The sequence below is a fragment of the Lathyrus oleraceus genome, chromosome 7 (assembly GCF_024323335.1).
Source record: "Lathyrus oleraceus cultivar Zhongwan6 chromosome 7, CAAS_Psat_ZW6_1.0, whole genome shotgun sequence".
Taxonomy (NCBI): domain Eukaryota; kingdom Viridiplantae; phylum Streptophyta; class Magnoliopsida; order Fabales; family Fabaceae; genus Lathyrus; species Lathyrus oleraceus.
In genome coordinates, this window is record NC_066585.1 from 93329524 (window position 1) to 93352060 (window position 22537).

The window sequence follows — 22537 nt, forward strand, 5'->3', positions numbered from 1 at the left end:
TCAGAAACAGAGATAGACTTACCTTTTCTTTTGTTAGGAAGTTGATCATTCCCCGGTTCAGATTCCTGATAGTGTTGAAATGTGTACTGATCCTTTCCTTTATGGTGCTTTTTTACAAAAACCTTTCCTTTCCAAGTCCTGTTTCCTAATTCAAATTTGTTTTGTTGAAGTGACTCATTATTTTGTGGCATTTCAATTAGATCATCATCATCATCATTTTCAGGATTCTCATTGTTTTCTACAAGAGAAAATATAGGCTCGGATTCACAAGGTTCCTTACTCATAACAGGAGTAGGATCAGATAAAGAATCATGGCTATTTTCTGTTGGTGCAGGTGTAAAAATCTCAGAATTTTATGATACGGACAAAGATAACTTATTTAAAAAACTCATGTCCTCAATTTGAAACGAGTCTTCGTTTATCTCCCCCCCTTGAAGATGAGTGTCATCAAAAAAAGATTTATTTTCAAAGAATGTAACATCCATAGTGACAAATATTTTCTTATTTTTTGGATCAAAACATTTATATCCTTTTTGGGTTGGGGAGTATCCAACAAAGATATATTTTATAGCACGTGGCTCAAATTTTCCAACATTTTTATGTTCATATATAAAGGTTGTGCAACTAAGGATTTTTAAAGTCAAATCAGTTAAAACACGAATACTAGGAAAACATTCTTTGAAGACATTAGTAGGAGTTTGAAAATTGAGAATTTTTGAGGGCATTCTGTTAATTAAATACATAACTGTTAAAACAGTTTCGCCCCACAAATAATTTGGTACTTTATTTGAAAAAAGTAGAGCTCTAGCAACCTCTAGTAAATGTCTATTTTTTCTTTTGGCCACTCCATTTTGTTGAGGAGTATTAGGACATGAACTTTGATGTATAATCTCATTTTTTAGAAAAAAATCATCCATGGGTGTACTTGTTAAAGGGGAAATCAGATGTTTGTCAGGCTGTAAAGAATTTTTTTTAATGGTGCAGAATCAATTTCAAATAAATATCCAAGTCTTTAGTAGTGATAATGGCAAAAACTATTTTATTATTCAAAACAGAAAAAGACTCAAAGCAGGAACTTATTGTTTTTGAAGGTAGTTGTGATGCAGATCCAATTTCAAGGTAGTAAAGTCCTTCACTCTCTTTAGCACTGCCAATCATCTTCCCCGAGTTCAAATCCTAAAAGACACAGTGAAATCGAAAAAAATTATTTTGACAATTTATATCTTGGGCTAATTACTGACGGACATTAAATTACAAGATAAATTTGGAACATGAAGGACATTTTTTAAGAGTTAACATTGGAGACAACACAACTGAACCTTTACCTGCAATGGTTAGAGAAAAGTCATTTGCGATTTTTATTTTTTGATTACCTGCACATGGACTACATGAAGAGAACAAAGTAAATTTACCTGTCATGTGATTGGAGGCACCTGAATCTATTATCCAAGTATGATTGGGGACTGACACTAAGAAATACAGAATTACCTTTTGTTGCTATAGAGCAAGAAGGGGTTGGAGACTCGAGGAGTTTGTACAGTCTATCTAATTGCTCCGTAGTGAGTGGAAACTGAGACGGAGGGGGTTGCTGCTCTTGATCAGAATTACTAGTCTGAAATGCACGACCACTTTTCTTCGTTCAGTTAGGAGGTTTGCTTTTGAGCTTCCGACAAGTTTCACGTGTATGCCATTCGCGCTTGCAGTGATGACACTAAGGAACTTTGTCTGACCTTCTTCCCTCGTCAAGGTTCTTAGTAACCAGAGCCGAGGCTTCAGATTCAAAGCTTCGTGGTGGCTTGCCCATCATAATTCCTTGTCGTGCCTCCTCCCTTCTTATTTCTGCAAAAGTTTCACAAAGAGTTGGCTATGGTACTTTTCTTAACACTCTACCTCTTACCTCATCAAGGTCTTTATTGAGTCCAGCGAGAAACATGAATACACGATCATTTTTTTGCTTCTTGAGAAACAAAACATTGTCTTCTGTACACCTCAAAGTGTCATCATAACAGAGATCTAACTCTTGCCACAGTGTCATCATAACAGAGATCTAACTCTTGCCAGTGTCAACAGCTCATTGTAATAAGCAGTTACACTTCTGTCATCTTGTTTCGCATGCCATAACTTTGATTTTAAATCAAAAATTTGAGAGGAGTTTTGAATATCAAAGTATGTTTCCTTAACAGCTTCCCACACATCCTTTGCGGAAGGTAAAAACATGTAAAGCTTACCTATTCCAGTTTCCATAGAGCTTACTAGCCACGCAATAATCAAGGAGTTTTTAGACTTCCATTGTTTGTAACGAGGGTCTCCTGTTGCCGGTTCAGCTACTGCTCCTGTTAAGAAACCAAGTTTCCCTTTGCTATCCAATACCAACCGAACGGTTTGAGCCCATTCATTATAGTTATTCCCATTCATTTTAGGGATATTGACCTTGAGGGAGTATGAGGAACCCTCTTGATCATTACCACCTATGTTGGAATAACTGTCACCAAAACCAACGTTCCTATTTTCATTGTTGCCGTCATTACTGCCGGTTGGACTTTCCGTCTTAATTGCGGTCTGCCTCTAATCGTCTTAGTTGCGGCTCTTTGGCTTGCCTCATTGCAGTCCCTAACATCTTCATTGTGTTAGCTTTTAAGGGGTGAATTTACTCCCACATTGCTTAGAGATATGACCTGTGTTGTGTTTATAAGTGGGGGCGATCCTCACCTTACAAGCCGGTTTTGTAGGGATGAGTTAGGCCCAATCCAAATTCTGAGATGGTATCAGAGCCTATCCTAGATCCATTGTTGGACTTTCCGCATCATCCACGCTTTGGACTCATTGAGGCCCAAGCGTGAGGGGATGTGTTGGACTTTCCGCCTTAATTGCGGTCCGTCCCTAGTTGCCTTAATTGCGGCTCTTTGACTTGCCTCATTGCAGCCCCTAACACCTTCATTGTGTTAGCTTTGAAGTGATGGATTTTGTCCCGTATTGCTTAGAGATATGACCTGTGTTGTGTTTATAAGTGGGGACAATCCTCACCTTACAAGTCGGTTTTGTAGGGATGAGTTAGGCCCAACCCAAATTCTGAGACTGTCATTGTTTATGAGCACCCGCGGTTCCTCTCGTATGCCATTTCCGTGGCCACCGCCGTTTCCGCCGCCGACGCCCGACTCAAGTTGCGGTTATTCGCCATGATTGGATCCGGTGTGGGTCTGTGATGGGGAAGGTCACCTGTTGTTGTTATTTGTCATAGGAAGCTAAACGGGTATGTGAATCGGATCGGGTAAGAAAGCGGGTCGAACCCCGCTAGTTGTGGAAAGCTTTACAGTAACCCCTAACCTAGTGCTCTTGATACCATATTGGAAAAAATAGATAAAAACTGTTATATCTTATTCGTCAGTCTTAGGCTGGTTTATATAGTGAAGATACAATTATTACAATTGATTTTTTCCTTAGTGGAGAATAAAGAAAAATAAAATTAGTATTAAAGGCAATAATAAAATCGGAAATAATATATTCTCCAACATATTTATATATTTTGTATTTTTATTATTATATAAACATATATGTTTATCAAATTTTTTAAATATATCACTATTAAACTTGTACGTATTTTAATATAAGTGATTGTATATTTCTTAATCTAAGAATGACATTTTTGAATTTTTTAATGTTGTTAAAAACTTAGAATGACATGATAAATTATAATTGATCGATAATTTTTTATTAGAAATGCGGGTAAACGGGTATGAGTATGTGTACTTAGCTATCCATAGAGTACGGGTACGTGTACAAATATTGCTGACCACGCGGGTATGGATTCGGGTACGAGGATTTCTCCAAACTGCGGGTATGGGAATGGGGATGTGTATTATAATATCCTGCCCAATGCCATTTTTACAATGACGGCAAACCAAATGCAGCAATTAGGCCTACTAGGGACACGAATGGGGACAGACCGCAATGAAGGTGGAATTTCCAACCATTAGCAATAAATCATGAATCTTTATCTACTTCACAAAATTATATATTAATGCAGAAATAAATAAAAATCCTAAAGACTGTCGATAAATGTCAAAAACCGGAGATTGATTGATAGAAAATATCATTAGTCTCGATCACAATGTCATAAACAACTAACAACCACTTCTCATCAAGGCCAAGACTTCAAAATAACAACAAGAGTGGTGTTTGTATCTGCTTATTGAACCGGATGGTGAAATTTTCCTCCATGGTTTGTTTTGTTAGCACTAGCAACCCTTGAATTTTATGATTATGAGGGAACTTGTTAGTTGTACATTATCTCCAAACTAAAATACCTATTTGAATGGACCAAAAATAAAAGCAAATACAGGAAAAGGCTAAACAATCAAAATATTTAAAAAAATATTATTAAAATAGTTTTAAAAAAGAATTAAAACCGAATTAAAAAAATTCAAAAGATTAAGCAAATATTGAAAAAAGAATAACACAGAATATGCAACCACAAAAAAGAGCATAAAATAATGAAAGTAATAGAGCAAAGAAAGAAACAAAAAAAAGCAGAAAATAGAATACTTGCAATGAAAGCAACACCAATCAACACTATTTATAAAGATCAACTGTTTAACTCCAAATATTTTTTAGCAGTTTGATTTATAGTTTCCCTGTCTTCTGTCTGTAACTAAGGAAATATCCTAGATCTGTTCTACCTAAGCACAGTTGTGTAGCAAATATTTTAGATTGCTGCATCGTATTTGTTTCTTTACTTCTACTATTAACTAGTATCACCAGTCCAAGGACTTGGGACTCACTGTTCCAAAAAAGATAAGGAGAGAATCCCATACAACAGAGTAGGAGAACAATATAAGAAAAGCGAGGAACATATTCTGAGCTTGCACCTCACATGTGAATCAGTTTCAATGTTGACATGTATTTATTGGTTAGTAAACTTGCAAGTTGTTTTTCTAGGATGGAGGCAAGTTGTTAAGCCATTATCCAACCAATACACTTGACCGAAAAATTGACCCATAATTACCTCGTGTGTGGTAGAACTTCAGTCGTAGACATAACAGAAAGAGGAGTGCTAGGAACACGCTTTTCAACACCCACTCTAACTCTCGCTCGAGAGAACATATCAAGTGAGTAAACTAGTCTAGAATAAGAGCAGAAGAAGTGAATTTTAATCAAGTTTTCCGTGAATGTTGAGAATTAGAAGACAATTTATACCATAAACTCGGTGCTGTTGTATGACCATTCTTACAAGATCATATTTAAGACCATTCTTACAAGATCATATTTAAGATTTGCTCCTCTTTATCCAATAACAACTTGAGAACTGGTATACCCCCTCTCTTCTGCTGCTGTTGTGCGCTGCCCTATCTTTTAAAGAGATAATCGTTGAGTAGCTGTAATTTGTATGAAAGAAATATTAGTTAAGAATGTCTCTTAATAATTCTGGCTGACTCATTCCTTTGTCTTGAGCTGACAATGTTCTTCCTGTGAAATTGGCATTTTCAGGTTGAGCTTCTTATTCTGTCCCATCACTTCTACAAATCATCTGCTTGCCTTGATGGAGTTGATGTTCTTGTTTCCCTTGCTGCAACTAGGGTTGATGCTTATGTTTTGGAGGGTGATTTCCCATGCTTGGCTCGCCTGATAACTGGAGTTGAAAATTTTTATGCTCTCAATTTCATTCTTGGCATTCTTATAGAAAATGGTCAATTGGATCTTCTTCTTCAAAAGTATTCTGCTGCTGCCGACACAAACACAGGCACTGCTGAGGCTGTCAGAGGTTTTCGAATGGCCGTTCTTACATCTTTGAAGCATTTCAACCCTAATGACCTTGATGCATTTGCCCTGGTTTGTATTTATTTTCTATATTGATGAAATGCTGGCTACTGAGCTTTGTCTGTAGATTGATGGTTGTGTGCTGCTTACATTCAAATACAATTAATTAGTTAATTATATTTCAATGTTGCATACTGTTTCCAAGCATCTACTTAAGAAGTCTGCGCGTTGCATTTTTCACTTGCTCATATAGTTTTTTCTTTTTGTTTCTCTGTTCCCGGAGTCATTGTTGCTTAACATCTTTCATTTGTCTTCTTTACAGGTCTATACTCATTTTGATATGAAACATGAGACGGCCACTCTTTTAGAGTCCAGAGCAGAGCAATCATGTGAGCAGTGGTTTCGGCGTTATAACAAGGACCAGAATGAAGACTTGTTGGATTCCATGCGCTACTTCATTGAAGCTGCTGAAGTTCACTCTTCCATTGATGCTGGCAATAAAACACGGAAGGATTGTGCTCAAGCTTCCCTTCTATCCCTCCAAATACGGATGCCAGATTTCCAGTGGCTTTATCTATCAGAAACCAATGCTAGACGGGCATTAGTTGAGCAGTCTCGTTTCCAAGAAGCTTTAATTGTAGCTGAAGCTTATAACTTGAACCAACCAAGCGAATGGGCTTTGGTGCTCTGGAACCAAATGCTCAAACCTGAAGTCATGGAGGAGTTTGTTGCTGAATTTGTTGGAGTTCTACCTCTTCAGCCTTCAATGTTGACTGATTTAGCGAAATTTTATAGAGCTGAAGTAGCTGCCAGAGGAGACCAGTCTCATTTCTCGGTATGGCTCACGGGGGGAGGGTTGCCTGCTGAATGGGCTAAATATTTAGGAAGATCACTCAGGTGTTTACTGAAGCGAACAAGAGATTTGAGGTTGCGGATGCAGTTGGCTACAGTGGCAACTGGATTTGGAGATGTCATCGATGCATGCACTCAAGAAATGGACAAGGTCCCTGACAATGCGGCCCCCTTAGTGCTGAGGAAAGGTCATGGTGGAGCTTATCTCCCTTTAATGTGAAACTTTCTACTGTAAGTTGTCATTATGATTGGACAAACCAGGTTGGACAGGAAGTTAGTTCTCGACCTTGACCTATTGCTGGCTCAAAAACAATGTGGGGGTCATTGTCGCACATATTGAACGGTGCTGAGCCAAAATCGGATTGGCTGGACGAAATGAATATTGGATGGGTTGTTGATCTATATATACATGTATATTTTTTTTTGTTGAGTAGATGCTTGATGGTTGTATATTAGGCAAATTGTATTGTAGCTCATTCTTGTAAACACCCTAATAGTTTTTGTTTTCTCCGATTCTTTTGTAGGGGAGAAGAGGGTAGTTGTCGATTTTGAGGCCGATAGCATAGAATGTCCCATTTGTTTCTTTTTCTTTTTTGCTCCACAATGTATAGTTCCTGTACATCAATATAAAAATCCATTTGCCATGTTTTGCATAGGTATTACCGTTCTGTTGCCTACAAAATTTGGTTCAATGCCTCATCAATTTTTTTACTATACTCGGTTATTATTCAAAGATAGTACAAAGTAGATGCTGATAGATTAGTTTGACAAACAGAAAACATTGAAATCTTTGATGGTCTGCGCATTGTTAAAAATTGTTGATTATTTGCATGACCTTATTATCGATCTGTTATGTGCCATTAGAAATGCAATACAACTATTAGAATATCAATTATTCTGATATTCAGCCATCCTAGTTAATGTCCCAACCCTCGGAAATCACTGGGTTACTATTAAAAATGCATTATTTGATACTTGAAGACGCTACTTACGAGATTTGCACTGCATCCAACCCCTTAGGGTATGTTTGGATGTAGAGTTATGGTATATGTTTGAGATTTTAAAAAATATATACTAAAGAATAACATGGTCATATAACATTCCAATCACACTTAATTCTACATCCAAACATACTTTTAGGATAAGATCTTACTTATCACACAATGTCTTTTGTGATTGATAATTGAGATTTATATCTCAATAACCATTGTGCCACATCCAGTGCATGCATATTTCCTTGCCCAAATCATGACTTTATGGTCGAAAGAGTGGTCATTTATTGTCAAATTGAGCATAGAAGCTAGATATTAGAGTCTCTTAAACTTTGTTGTAATTATTAACATCATCATCCAAGGCTGGCTAATTCCATTAAGTGAGATCAACTACAGAGATGAATTAGAGATGAATTTCCACCATAATGTAAAAATCACCTAAAACATGTGCTACCTCCGATGCTAATTATAAGCCTCAAATGCTACAAAACTTGTTAGAATACATTTCAAGTTAACCAGAGGGATGATACATTATACAAAATCCTTACAATCAAAAACCATATTCTTAATCTTTACTTTTTTCTGAGTTTATGCGCGGAGCTTTTGTAGGACGCCTCTCAGCAAGGAAACGTTTTGAACTCTCAAGGACGCCGAAGAATATTGAACCACCTATGCCTATCCAAAGTACTCTTGGCCCAATACCCTGCAATAGACATAGGAGTATGATTTATATTATAAGCTCCAAGTATATTTCTTGCCACAAAGCTATATTTTTTCTAATCTACATAGGGCAGTAGAAGATAAAGTGCATGCTTTGGGGGGAATTTGCACCATACTATTTTACTTTTCACAAGCTACAATGTAAGAAAGAAAACACAGAAAGCACATACCTTCATAAAAGCACCAGGTCCCTCTTCCTTAATAATGGTTTGAACGCAATCCACAATTCCCTTATATTGGTTTGCAGGTCCCTTAAGAGGAGGAAAAAAGAACTTCGTAAATGGCTAGATAATTTACTATTGATTTACTTGCAGATTAATTGAACAGAAAAGGTATCATGTGTATGGAGATAGATGGTTATCAGATAAAACCAGGATATCATCTTACCTGAATCATTAACCTTGTCTTGATGACATCAAGGGGCGTAGTTATTGCTCCAGTTAGTGCGCCTACAAGAAACAGAAATGGTATACCACATCACAAAGTTAGTAGGATACACCATAAAACTTAGTTACAGACTTTCCTCAGTTACAGACATCTAGTTTTGACTGGATGCCTTGCAAAGAAAAATAGCTTGACAAAATTAACAAGATTCACAGTTTTGATTCTACACAGTAAATACTGATAGAGTCAAACAACCATACATCTTTAAACCTTAACTCATAAGGTGTATCAGCTTGAAGCACAGTTAAAGCATAAACTCATGACTACATGGATCAAACGGCGCCAATATAGGGAATTGTGGTTGGGCCTAATTCAACCCTACAAAACCAATTGGTAGAGTGAGGACTGCCCCCGCTTATGGTCATATATTATCCTATGTGGGGCTCTTAACACACCCTCTCACGCTCAGAACTAGACAACTTGAGCGTAGAAATAAATGGTGGGTGACCCGATAGCGAAAACCATAATAGGTGGTTCACCGGATCTTAAACGAGGCTCATGATACCATTTTAAGAAATGTGGTTGGACCTAACTCAACCCTACAAAATCGGTTGGTAGAGTGAGGACTGCCCCCACTTATAAACACATGTTCAGGCCATATATTATTCGATGTGGGACTCTTAACAAAATATATATATATATATATATATATATATATATATATATATATATATATATATATATATATATATATATATTCAATTCATTAATTTCTACATTTTCCTGTCTAGTGATTTGACTACTTTATCTGATCCACTGTACAAGATTTACTAGTCTCCTTTCTACATGTCACTAGTGCTGAAACTTGTGTGTGTATACAAATTATATGCTCTGTGTGTATAACTAAACTATGCTGTCATTTATTTACCTGCAAAAGCACCAATAATTGCATTTTCAGGATCATTCAGATTTCTTCGTGCCTAGCAAAAAGAAATATAAATCACATCATCGATGACAAATGAAATAGAAGAGAAAACAGCAACATTGATATCTTCGATAAACCACAGACTGTATAACTTATAAGTTTACATTAATTGTTTAAATTCAAAATAAATCCTTGAATTCATGCTACTGAATAATGACTAGTAAACATAAATGTTTTAGTAGTGAAACACCGGCATGAAAGGCGAAAATAACTTTTGTTTGACAGAACCATTATTAATAACAAAACATCTCAACACAGTTAATCTTTAAAATACATAAATATAGAACTCGAGAAATTTACCGCAAGCATATAACCTATTCGAATCTGCTCATAGAGGCAAAACTGAATAGCATCAAAGGGCAAATCCCGCAGTAAAAAAGATCCATAGCCCTGTGATTTTAAATACCAATATCAAAGAAACATTTTAGCAAATTATCACGGGTGTAGGGAATATAATTTATCATAAAATATTACAAGAAAGATATAGTGAGCTTCATACAGCATAAAATCCTTTAAAGCCCTCCTTAGCTGCAATAAAGCGAACAGCATTAGAAGCTGATGTAAACTGCCCAGTTTGCATCCGTTGCTTGACAACCTGTGGAGCACTAGAGAATGTGAAGTTTCCCATTGAAACTGTATGCAGCCATGAAAATATCATTTTACAAAAATGAGAATTTAGTAACCTCTGTTGGAACGCGAACAAAAGATGCAGCTATGCCCCCTATAGCACCTGCAGTCTAATGAAATTTGAAAAGTGAATGAAAAATCGTTTCCCAGAAACTTTAAAAAAAATTGCATCAATAAAATTTTGTGCCAGCAATTAAAGAATGATGACATAGACATAACATCAACTCCAGTACAAGCCAAATAGACCCAAGAGGCTTCAGATGACCATAACTGATCAAACTTAAGACTTCAAAGCAATGAGAGACAATTGATTTGAAGTGCCAAGTATGTGCTTTTTTCTAAAATGAATATAGTTGAGTGTATCTTCATACTAATGTTTATATAGGCAGTATCTTACTAAATGAGCAAAAGCACTCAGATTTTCAGGAAACATCGTTAGCAGTTTCTGCTTTACTGGTTCATAAACTCCAACAAATAGAGCAGATGCCCTGCACATTTAAAAACAACACCAGGTGTTAAAGAAAAAACCTAGATATGGTTCATGAATCTATATTTTGATACACAGAAAAAAAATTCCTGAAAACCACTTAAATAAATTTGTGAAATATATAACTCTTTCAATTTAAATATGTATAAAATCTTCAATGAAGAGTAAATAAATAGTTTTTGTAAAAGATACTAGCTTTCCAAACAATTGTATATATGCTCCCACACCCTATCGAAAGAGCCCAAGACTACACTGCATAAAGAGCTTTCCGAATGAGCAACCAAGAATCCAAAAGTAAACAAATAATCTACTATGGTATTCCTCAAGCATCTTTGTCACTGAATCAGGAAAAACGAAAGAGACGGAAACCACCGACGATGTGGATTTGTAGTTAGAGTTTATAAATCCTCACACTTAGCTTTCTTTATTTACAGAGAAAACCTCCATATAAAATGTTGGCGTTTTCAGTTGAGCCATTTAGAACAAATTCAATAAATCATCATTGATGTATATAAATGTATATTGTATGCCCTATGCTTGCCAATTAATTTCTGATTTTTTTTCCAAGTTAGCGTTTTCAAAATTTCTAATTAACATACAAAACCTAGAATGTTTGAAACATCATGCTATCCACGAGGTTCTCACGGTAAGACACCAGCAAGGTTCCCTGCCAATCCAGAATAAAGGCCTTTTAATACTAGTTTTTCTCCTCCGCGGGCAGCCTATAAAAACAAAAACAAACATAATCAGCATATTTCATGTAAAATGGAAGCCCTCTAAATTGCTGTTAAGAATTCTATACATATTAAATCTTCACGAATGGATATTGCTAATTGCTACAATACAAATTGCATCCTATCCAACAACAAAAATTATATAGTTTTCCTTTGTCCTCTCAAAGTTTGATATCCTTATTAGTTATTACAGCATCAAATATTAATCAGTATAGCACACAACAAAATACAACCCTCAATAGTCATTATAATTTATTTTGTTGTAAAAGCCTACCTGCAGCCGTGTTTTTATAGTGTCGATGGGGTATAGAGCTGTTTCAACAACAACTCCGGCTGTACCACCTGCAATAACACCCTCTGCAAAATTCCACCAGGTTCATCAAAATGATTGCAATACAATAATTCACCATGGTCAATAGTATTGGAAAAAATAGGTAAAAGTTGTTGTGTATTATTCCTCAGCCTTAGGCTGGTTGGTTTATGAAGGAAAATAAAGAAAAATAAAAGTGGTATTAAAGGAAATAATAAAACCGGAAATAAAATATTTTCCAACAAATAGTATCGTCTATCAATTTATCAAGATATTTAAACACAATCTATGCGGGAAAAACTCCAATTCTTCACTGCTTATGTGAAGGGATGGGGAATAGCATCTTATTGTTGCTCAACCTTCTATTTAAAAAGGGCCAAGAAGTATTTGACAAATATGGTCTTTTAGCATGCCTTAAAGAAGCAGCCATTTGAGTCAAAAGAAAGTAACTGTTAATGCTCTCTATCATTAAAATAAGAGAAAATTATTCATCAAGGCAGATAAAAAAAATCTTATTCTTTTAATTATCAACATATATTCAGCATATTCTTTCTTACGGTTCAAAAATAAAATACACATATGAACGGGTCACAACTGGTGTGACAACATGAAGTCGGAACACACATAAAATATAATTAACCTGGGTGCACCAAGTCAAGTTTGAGCCCTCATCTATTTATATTGGTCATAGACATGCTAAATGAACCAAACATAGCCAAAAGTTATGCCACCATGCATACATTTTGTGGATAATAAAGTCTTGTTTGAAGAGTCGAGGGAAGAAATTGCAGGAAAGTTAAAATATATAGACAAGTCTATGAAACAGATTTAGCCTAAATAGAAGTAGAACAGTGTACATGGATTGCAAGAGACACAAAAAGAACGAAAATTCAATTTTAGAGCAATAAGAATTTTGCGATGGATGAGAGGTTACACAAGACAGGGTAGAATTGAAAATATAACTATCAGAGAGGAGAGTGGGATAGCTCCCATTGTAGAGAAAATGGTAGAGTTTCGCTAAGTTGATTTGGAGTTTGTATGAGTGTGAAGAAGACCAATATGGAGGATTGACCATGTTAAGAGTCTCACATCAGATAATATATAGCCGAAACATGTGTTTATAAGTGGGGGCAATCCTCACTCTACCAACCGGTTTTGTAGGGTTGAGTTAGACTCAATCACATTACTTAACAGACCAAATGAAGGATAGTCCAACAATTGTACGAATAATATTTATAGGCCAGATCAACATGGGAGATATGGAGATCAATAGTTTATCTTTAAAGGAAATACATGATAGGTGGTGTCGGTCTATGCAGCTGACACCACCTAGTGAGTAAAGGTTTTGTTGTACGTGTTTATCAATTTTTTTGTACTTTTAGTATATATTCAGCTGTGGTTTATGCATTTCTCAGCATGTACTATGAGTACAAATCTCTATATGCACGCAATCAACATTTTATGTTGTTTTGTCTAAATTACTTAAGAACTATGGATCACATATTCCGACAAGGACAACTAATACAAACACATTGACATTGCGAATACAAAAGTGAAACAATAATATTTACTATTCGCTACAACAGAACACAACAAAGAAGATATGATACTTACCAAACAAAGTGCGTAAGAAGTCAAATGGTTTTTCCTGTCCGACGTTAACAGATGCAAAAGAATTTCTCACAGTCAAGTTCTGCTTTCTCTTAGTAGAAGCATCTGCAAAACCATATAATCTGTGTGCTAAAAAGCGGCATGATCGATAACAAAGTTCTGTTTACAATAATTTATGCATAAAATTTATAATTACTTTTCCTTAAGAATTAACAATCAATCAATAATACATTAAAACTAGCACTAATCAATCCTGAATTGTAAATGCCAATTCAATTGCATTGGTACATGATAAATGAGTGTAACAAAAGAATCATGAAGTAAAAATCAACTAAACCAAAATCGCTAAAGTAAAAATTCTTGTAGAAAAGTGTGAAACCTACCTGAAATTGAAGAATCTTGCGCCTTAACGGAGAGTGTAAGAGGAGCCATCAATGGGTGATGAAATCAGCACTGAGAAAATTGAAGATAAACAGCATTAAACATGGATTTTGTGAAGAGAGAGAGAGAGAGAGAAAACGACAACAGTAGAGGTCGTTTTGAATGTATTCGGAAGAGATAGCGAGTTTACCGATGAAGTGAAGAGAGTTATCTTCTACTAGAATGGCAGTTAGTTCATGCAAGTAGCACCAGCAGTGATGTATGTATATAAAGAGGAGTACATGAGTTATCCAAAAGTTACCTTTGTTCAAAATGAACTCTTTGATTCAAACATAAGTGGACAGCTAGTAGGTTAAGTGTTCGTAAAATATATATTAAATTTTAATTAAATATAATTGTCAATTATACTCAATGTTTTAAAAAACAGATCGGAGATTGAACTGGTGAAATATGTGGTTTAAGGTTTAATTAGTTCAACCGATTAAAGTTAACGTCGAACCATTTATTAAATAAATTAATAATATAAAATTAAATTTATAGATATGTCACACATAATCATACGTTCAAAACTTAATAAAATAAATATTTCAAGAATCTATTATAAAATTAATACAATAATATCGATAATAAATGCAATAGCATAACATAATTTTATACTTCATTTCAATGAAGAATAATTTGACCAAATTAAAAAATTATAATAAAAATATTTAAACTAATTCAAACCAAAATTAAAATAATAGAATATAATAATTAAAATAAAGTTCAAATAATTAAGAGTACCTAAATTAAATAAGATAGAATACCAAAAATAAATAATACGATATAATTCATTAAAAAAACGAATTTGAGTTGAACTACGACAAACAAGTCTTAATTGACAATAAACAATATTGACTTTAAGGGTAATCAATATTGAGTTGGATATCGTGACTAGGTTTAAAAAAGGCGGTGTGATGATGATGAAGTATGGTTGAAAGAAAAACCATGATGGAGTGACAAAATTTAGAAGTTTGTATGGTTATACAAAAAACATATAATTTTTTTTTGTGATTGGAGAATGTAGGTTAAGTTTTGATAATGACATATTAAAATTTATAAATAAAAAATAAAAAATGATTAATTTTATCCATTTTTTTTAATCGGGCGGTTTTACAAAATCGTCTCCGATTCGTTGGTTTGAATGGTTTTGGACGGTCAATCCGGTTTTTTCGGTTTTACTCTGATTTTGACTCATTAATGATTTTGAAAGATTGACCCAACCAGATTCATCTTTAGTTCCTGATCCAAACGGTTGAATCAGCCGGTTCTATCCGGTTTTTAAAACATTGATTATGCGTATAAATGCGTATAAGTAGAGGTATTTATAGGTATGCGACATCCTGGGAACCCACACACCTAATCCAATTCAACTCTTATTTTAACTCAACCCAATCATATATATGTCCAACTCAAACTGACTCATTCAAATTCATTGATATTTCGTTTTGGTAACGAGTTTGGAGTTTTAAATCCACAAACCCGCGAATCCAACTCATTGACATATCACGATATTTTTATTTTATTTTATTCAAGCATAATTCTTACGATGCATATATATTTTTTAAAATATAATTATAATTTTTATTAATTGTAAAACTCTAAGTCTAAATCAAATTTGTGAGATCAAATTTCTCTATTCAAAGAGAAATATATCTTAGCTTTTAAATTATACTTTACACCATTTGTATATTTTTTTGACACCATTTATATATATTTTTGATTTGATATGAATAGTAAAAGAGTTTTTAGATATTAAAAGATAAATTTTATTCAAATTAAATGCTAACATTTTATGATTTTTTTAAAGTTTTTGTAAAATAAATGTGTTAATTAAATTGATATTTTATTTATAATTTGAAAATTATATTTAGTGGATGACCCACGAGCCCAACTCAACTGATTGATGAACAAGTTGGTTTGACTCGGGTTTAACCTTAGAAGTGAGTTGAACACTCAACCCAAACTAAAGAATATTGATTGAGTTGAGTATTGAATTTAATCAAATTAAATTCAATCAAATCCGCGAACACCCTTATATAGGGGTGTATATGAGTTGGATCAATCCACAAAAATCGGCCAAACCCAAAAAAAATATCCATAAAAGTGGGTTGAGTCGGGTAATTGGGTTGATATGAGATTAAAAATTAAAAAATCCATTAAAAAAAGTTGAGTTTCGGATAACACCGGACCCAAACTCAAAAAAATCACTAATAAAACATTTATTATTACAATTTTAATGATTTTGAAGAATATTAACTAAGTTGTAGCAATTTTAATCTCTTGAATATTTACTATTTTAGTGAACCATAACTTTAATTAATTTTGGATATTTCACTATTTGGTTATTTTGACACTAATGCGATTTTTATGTCATGCAACTTTAGTTTGTTTCTAGTATTCTATGATAGTTTTTATTTGTTGATGTTATCATTTATTATTTAATGATGCTAAAAAAATATTTAAAAAATATTATCTAATTTTTTTAAGAAGATAAAAATGTTGAGTAATTTTTATGAAAAAATACGATGACTTATCATTTAGTCATTTAATATTAATAAAGTAGAAAAATTATTTGGACAATTCACTACACAATCCAACCCAATCCGAAAATTAGTGAGTTTGTCCAAACCGATTCATTGGTGTAACGGGTGGTTATTTTACCTCACCCAAACCGAAGTGTCCTATATGGGTTGGGTATTGGTTTTGGCCAAATCCAACCCAAACCAGCTCATCTACACCCATATCTGTGTAGGAACATCAAATGTTAGGGCGCAAGTTTGAACTCACCACATCTCATTTATTCATCTTTAAAAGAAAGGTGAATTCCAACCACTAGACTACTTGATCTTGTGAGTGCAACTTCCCATTAGATATATTTTATATGATGTCAAAACTATGATACTTTAGCGTTTATGTATATTGGACGGTATCTTCTGAGTCTTAATATGCACCTTATCATTAGAAAGCATGAAAACATTTTGGAAATGATTTAGAAAATGTTAGAAATGATTCTACTTGGCAAAAATGTGTTTTGTGCAAGACACAGACTAATGTGTCGACACATACGTTCTATGAGTCGACACATACATTCTATGAGTCGACACATGTTGTTAAGTTTTTAAGTCTGTAGCTTCTATTTATGCATGTGTCGACACATGCAACATACAAGTCGACACATAGAATAAAAAATTTATTCTATGAGTCAACACATGCAAGGTATGAGTCAACACATGTTGATGAGTTTTAAAGCCTGTAACTTTTGTTTGATATGCCGATAGTGGAGGTTTCAGGTCAACATATAGAAGAAATTTTTCTTCTATGAGTCGACATGTGACCTATACATCACGACACATGCTTCGAAAATGTCGACACATGACTTACATAAATCGACACATACGATACATTTTTCCAAAAATTCATGATTTTTTAAATCTTTTGCATTCCTTTTGCCTCCAACTTGCATACATATAATACTTCATACATGCATCATTTCAAAAAATTACAAAACCAGGAATATACAAAGAGTGCTCTTTCATCTTCATCTTATATTTTATGCATACACAAAAACAAATTACACATAATTATTTTTTATTTGGGTGTCATTTAGAATCAGAGTTGATAACATCCAATTTAGGTTGTTGAATTGTAAATTGGATCGAGAATCTTTAGGGTTTCAAATAAGAAAACCAAGTTGGAGTTTTACTTCAAGATCAATTGGTGATTTGAAGGTTTTGGACAAGATTACGGAAGTTGGATTCAGCCGAGTGAAAGCTTCGAAGAACGGTGGATTCGGTCAAACATAGAATTTGTGGGGTTGTATTGCTACATTTCTCTTGTAAATAATTTTTTGCAAAGTAAGATTGATTATCTCAATTCCATTTGGAATTGGGGGCAGACATAGCCATAGAGAGCCTGATTGATGAACTGCCTAAAGAAATCCTTGTGTACTCTCTCTCTATATATATTATATCTCTTTTTAGTTTTCATTTGCAAATTGTTAAATTCGTAGATGGTATGATCAATATGTTTGGTTAAAATTTTGTTGATAATATTTTGAAAACAGTTTTTTGTGTTGATTACAATCCATTAGATTGTAGTTGTTTTTTCAAATCAACAAAATTATAGAAAATTCTAAACGAAATTGATTGTATACAAGGTGTTCGATAATTTGCCTCAATTAAGTTTTTGTGTATTTTGTCATTGAAAATAGCCTCCATATTAAGCTATATCATTTAAAGGATTGTTTTTCTTTTAAACATATTGATTGATTTGTCTATCATTATCATTAATTGGTTTTCATATGTGCATATTCGAGCTTCTCGATAGCGGTTTGGTTTAGACGATTCGATCCGGATCACTTCCCTAGCCGTTAAATTTTTCAAAAAAGTTTTGTAAAGTTTTTTAACTCTCTCTCTAGATAAGTCGCATTCGTCCAATACATCTAAAAAAAATTAATAGCACGAGGAATCTCGTATCAAATGGTGAAGGAGATTAAGCATATACCAATATGTTCATATTTTCAACAATATAATGCAATTAGAAATATTAAATTTCTGAAATCTCTTATGGAGGGAGAGGAAATCCTATTTGAGAAGAAATGCTTGCAACTATGAAGTTCCAAGCAGGGGTGCATGTTGTTGAAGATTAAGTTGTTTCTAGCATGCCATATAACAAAGATGATATAACAGGTCAGTGAAGTGATTGTCACCTTGGGGATTCCAATTTCAGTCACAAATTTTCTATAGATCCTCCACATCTTGACAATGCCAAGTAAGGTTTAAAATGGAACTCAACTAACACCAAAGCCTAATTGCAAACCTGCATTGGAAAAATAAATAAAAAGTCGACTCTTCATAGGAGAAGTAGAGAATGCAAACTGATGGGAGATGGAAACCTCTGAGCCTAAGGTTATCATCAGTAGGGACCTTGTTGTGTAACACTCTTTAAGCTAGCAGGGATTTTGAGGGAGGTATGTCCATGCATCAAATAGACCTAGCCCAAGTGAATTTAACAAGATGTATCCTCTTGAATTTATAAGCCTCAATTAAAATTAGGTTCCCATCATGGGCCAATTTCCAGACAAGTTTGTCCTCTTTGCAATCCACATGTAACCTAACTTGCATCACAAGATTTCTCAAACTAGGAAAATGACTATCAAAAGAGGCAGGAAAGCTCCAACTATTATTGAAGATGTAGTCATTGACTGTGTAAGGAAGGTCAGCTAGCTCTTTTAGCCTAAGGTTGAACGCTTGAATAAAATTGGTGCAACATCAACCATCCAACCATAAATGGATATTCTTACCATTGCATATAAGCTAACCAAAGTGATCCATGATCACATTGAATTCCTACTTAGTGATGTTCCATATGGATGAATATATATGGTATTTGATGGTTTGCTTACCCTTCAACACCCTGCTCCTTAATAGCTCGGCCCAAGAATCTTCCGAACAAACTAGATTCCAACAAAGCAATAAATTAGAGGCTTCATTAAATTTAATTAACGACCTAATGCCCATGTCACCATTCTCATAAGAACAAAAGGCATTTTCCAGGAAATTGTGACTAGATTCCTTTTGGTTGTGTCTCCATTCCAAATAAAGTATTTTATCCATTTTTCAATGGTCCTGAGAATGTTGACAAGCTAGGAGTAGACATGCATGCTATAGAGGAACATATTCTTAATGACAAACTTCGCCAATTATGGACAACACAAAAATCTTTGCAAACTGGGAGTTTTACTTTGACGATGTCTGCAATAGCTTGAAAATGCATTATTTTAGGCCTTCCTCTGAATATTTTGACACCAAGATAAGAGAACGATAAAGTTCCTATATTGAAGTTAAGCAAGCTAGCAATGTGTGTCACCGTAGCCTGAGACATACCCCCAGCATAAAATGTTGACTTAGATGCATTATTTATTTACCAAACTTTTGGCATATATGGTAAAAAGAAACTTGAGAGCTTCCAACCCATATGTCTCGCCACTGCAAAAAAATCATCACATCATTAACATATAGAGAGTGGGATAGATCCTTACAGGATCTGGACCCTTTAATGAAATCCAAGTGCCCATCAACCACTAATTTTGAGATGCCTCCTCAATAAGAGTGAATAGGAGAGGTGAAATAGGGTCACCCTGTCTGGCCCCTCTCTTACACTTGAAGTAACCCTTTTGATATGGAGATGTTTGCATAAGAGAGAATGACATTGATCCAGTTAGAAAAGGTAGAACTAAAACTAAATTGATTTAAGACTTTGAAGAGAAAGTCCTAACTAAGTGTATTAAAAACTTTTGAGATGTCTTTCTTCAAGTCTAGATTACCACCAAAGGATTTCTTGTGAAGTAAGTTAATGCCCTCAAAAGCCAAACCCTCTAATTTTCCAAAAGACGCACTTCATTGATCAGGTCTGGGGTGCCAACCTTTGCCCGCTTCATAAGAATTCTTAGAGCATGAAGCTTTCTTCTTCATTTTAGACTTAGATTGTACCGTTTTGAAAGGAGGTTTAAGGTTAGGTTGAGGGATTGGCTAGAGATCAATATCTTCTTGGATTATCAATTCTTCATTCTCTTTTTCACCAATGTTAGCCTAGGATTATTCCAGGAATTCCATGTTCTTCTCGTTTATAAGCCTAGCTTTAATAGTGGTCATAACTTCTTAAATGATCTATCACCCTCCAATTGTATAGCATGAACAAACTCCAAGCTATTAAAGCAAGACTTATCTAGCCTAGTTAGAGAAGTTGAAGGTAATGATAATTAAATAAATAATAGTATAACATAAATTTTAATTAATACAATTAAAATTTAAAAATATAAATACAAGAATATAAGTTATTTATGCACTTTCAATGTAATAAAAATGCATAGTTATGATCATCATTATTTTTTGTACATGCACACTAGATTATTTGGATTAACTTTTGGAAATTTAAAGCCAAATTGATCCTGTGATTGAAATATTTGTCTCATTTTTTTGTCTGTTTGTATTAGTGATAAGGAAACACTTGTTCTATTTTTAGAAAAAAGTTATTAATGATGAATTATTTATGTTTCTTTGCAATAATTAATCTATAACAATATATAAAGGGAATACTTTCTTTTGGTGTAGCCTATTTTTATATCATTTTTATCCTTATTTTATTGTGTAATTTACCTAATAACTTCCAATAAAACCACTATTATTAACTTCCACGTAACTTCCTACTAATAACTTCCACATGCTGTACTTTTTAAAAATGATATTTAAATAAAAAATATCACTTATATTTTCAATGATGTGCATTAAAAAAGCGTAATATAAAGAGCCGGGCACTCTAAGAAGAGTTTGGATTTGGAGTATCGTAAGACCAAGTTATTTACCCTATAGTGTTGTAATTATCGTTGGGTTAATATTTGTCCCATGGTTTTTATGTATCAATGTAAAATATTTGATCCGTATTTTTATACTAGTTAATAATAAATATTTGTCTCACATTTTTTATGTAATATTAATAGATATTTGTCTCGTGTATTTTTATATTTATTAATAACAATTGTGTTTTTTTATGTATCAATGAAAATATTTGTCCTAATTTATTTTGTATAATTATCGATAACAAATATTTATTTCATATTTTTTTAATATTAATCATTAACGAATTTTTATTATATATTTTATTCTAAAGGATAAAACACATTCAAGTGATGTTTGTTTGTGTAAATTTGGTCGAAATATTCAAATTAATTAATGATTGATATAGATAAATTAGTCATGTATGAATTGATGAGTCATTATGAGGGGGAAAGATTCACGGATGAAAGACTCCCATAAATGTCAAATACTCACCTAAAGATTAAAAAAACCACAAAAACAAGTGAGAGACACCACATATTCATCCAAAATCTTAATACAATAGGAGACTTACGACTTATAAAATGCTACACACACACCCCTCAAGTGTGAGTCCATCCATTATGCTCTCCTCAAGTATAACCTCTTTCATCCATATACATGTATCGCCGTCGACAGACACCCTTACCACATCACGAACACTTCAACGAGACACACTGCCTCACCACCACCATGTCAGGAAGATTTTCGAAATAAGGAGTCGGTCCCTTACTCGAACCATGGTCTTATACCACTGATGAGTTACCATGAGGGAGAAACATTCACATCAGTTCAAAAACTCACATAAAGGTCAAAGACTTATCCAAACAAGTGAGAGACACCACATATTCACCTAAAATCTTAAGGAAATTGGTGTATGATTCTTCTCAATTATAAAGTGCCTAATCTCCATTTTATCAAACAATGTGAAATTTACGACTTACAACTAACACTTATCTCTCAACCTAAATCATACCAATATACAACTTCTTAAGTGATTTGTATAAACTTAAGATGTAAAAAGGTTATAGTTTTAATGTTAGTATTTTAAAATAATTTTAATTTTAACTACTTTTATTTGATTAAGCTTAGGTGAGTCGGAGATTCACCATGACCATGATAAAATTTATGGCTCATATAAATTAAAGTGTAATCCAAATACAGTTGGTATTTTCATTTAAGCTGCATTTGGAGTAAATTTGAATGTCATTTTATGTTTTGTTTGTATATAAGGCAAGATTCATTTTGTGTAAAAGAAGTTGTAACATAATTTTGATTTTAGTGA

At 33.8% G+C, this 22537-nt stretch overlaps 2 protein-coding genes across 3 annotated transcripts in view; one reads left to right on the forward strand and one right to left on the reverse strand.

The window, feature by feature from the left end:
- LOC127105709 (uncharacterized) overlaps positions 1 to 7250 on the forward strand; it is a 31053-nt gene extending 23803 nt beyond the window's left edge. For both annotated transcript variants that reach the window (XM_051042906.1, XM_051042907.1), the window contains 2 exons: positions 5485 to 5826; positions 6077 to 7250. In XM_051042906.1, the coding sequence (XP_050898863.1) occupies positions 5485 to 5826; positions 6077 to 6826 (1092 nt within the window). In that variant the 3' untranslated portion in view covers positions 6827 to 7250. The remainder of the gene's footprint in view (positions 1 to 5484; positions 5827 to 6076) is intronic.
- Positions 7251 to 7913: 663 nt separating this feature from the next.
- Positions 7914 to 14212, reverse strand: LOC127105710 (S-adenosylmethionine carrier 1, chloroplastic/mitochondrial). The gene is made up of 13 exons (XM_051042908.1): positions 14028 to 14212; positions 13840 to 13909; positions 13460 to 13561; positions 11810 to 11892; positions 11447 to 11523; positions 10712 to 10802; positions 10371 to 10424; positions 10187 to 10282; positions 9988 to 10077; positions 9631 to 9682; positions 8706 to 8767; positions 8489 to 8569; positions 7914 to 8301 (listed from the first exon to the last, which is right to left on the reverse strand). The coding sequence occupies exons 2-13, from the start codon at positions 13886 to 13888 to the stop codon at positions 8164 to 8166; spliced, it is 975 nt and encodes a 324-aa protein (XP_050898865.1). The 5' UTR covers positions 13889 to 13909; positions 14028 to 14212; the 3' UTR covers positions 7914 to 8163.
- Between the last annotated feature and the right edge of the window lie 8325 nt (positions 14213 to 22537).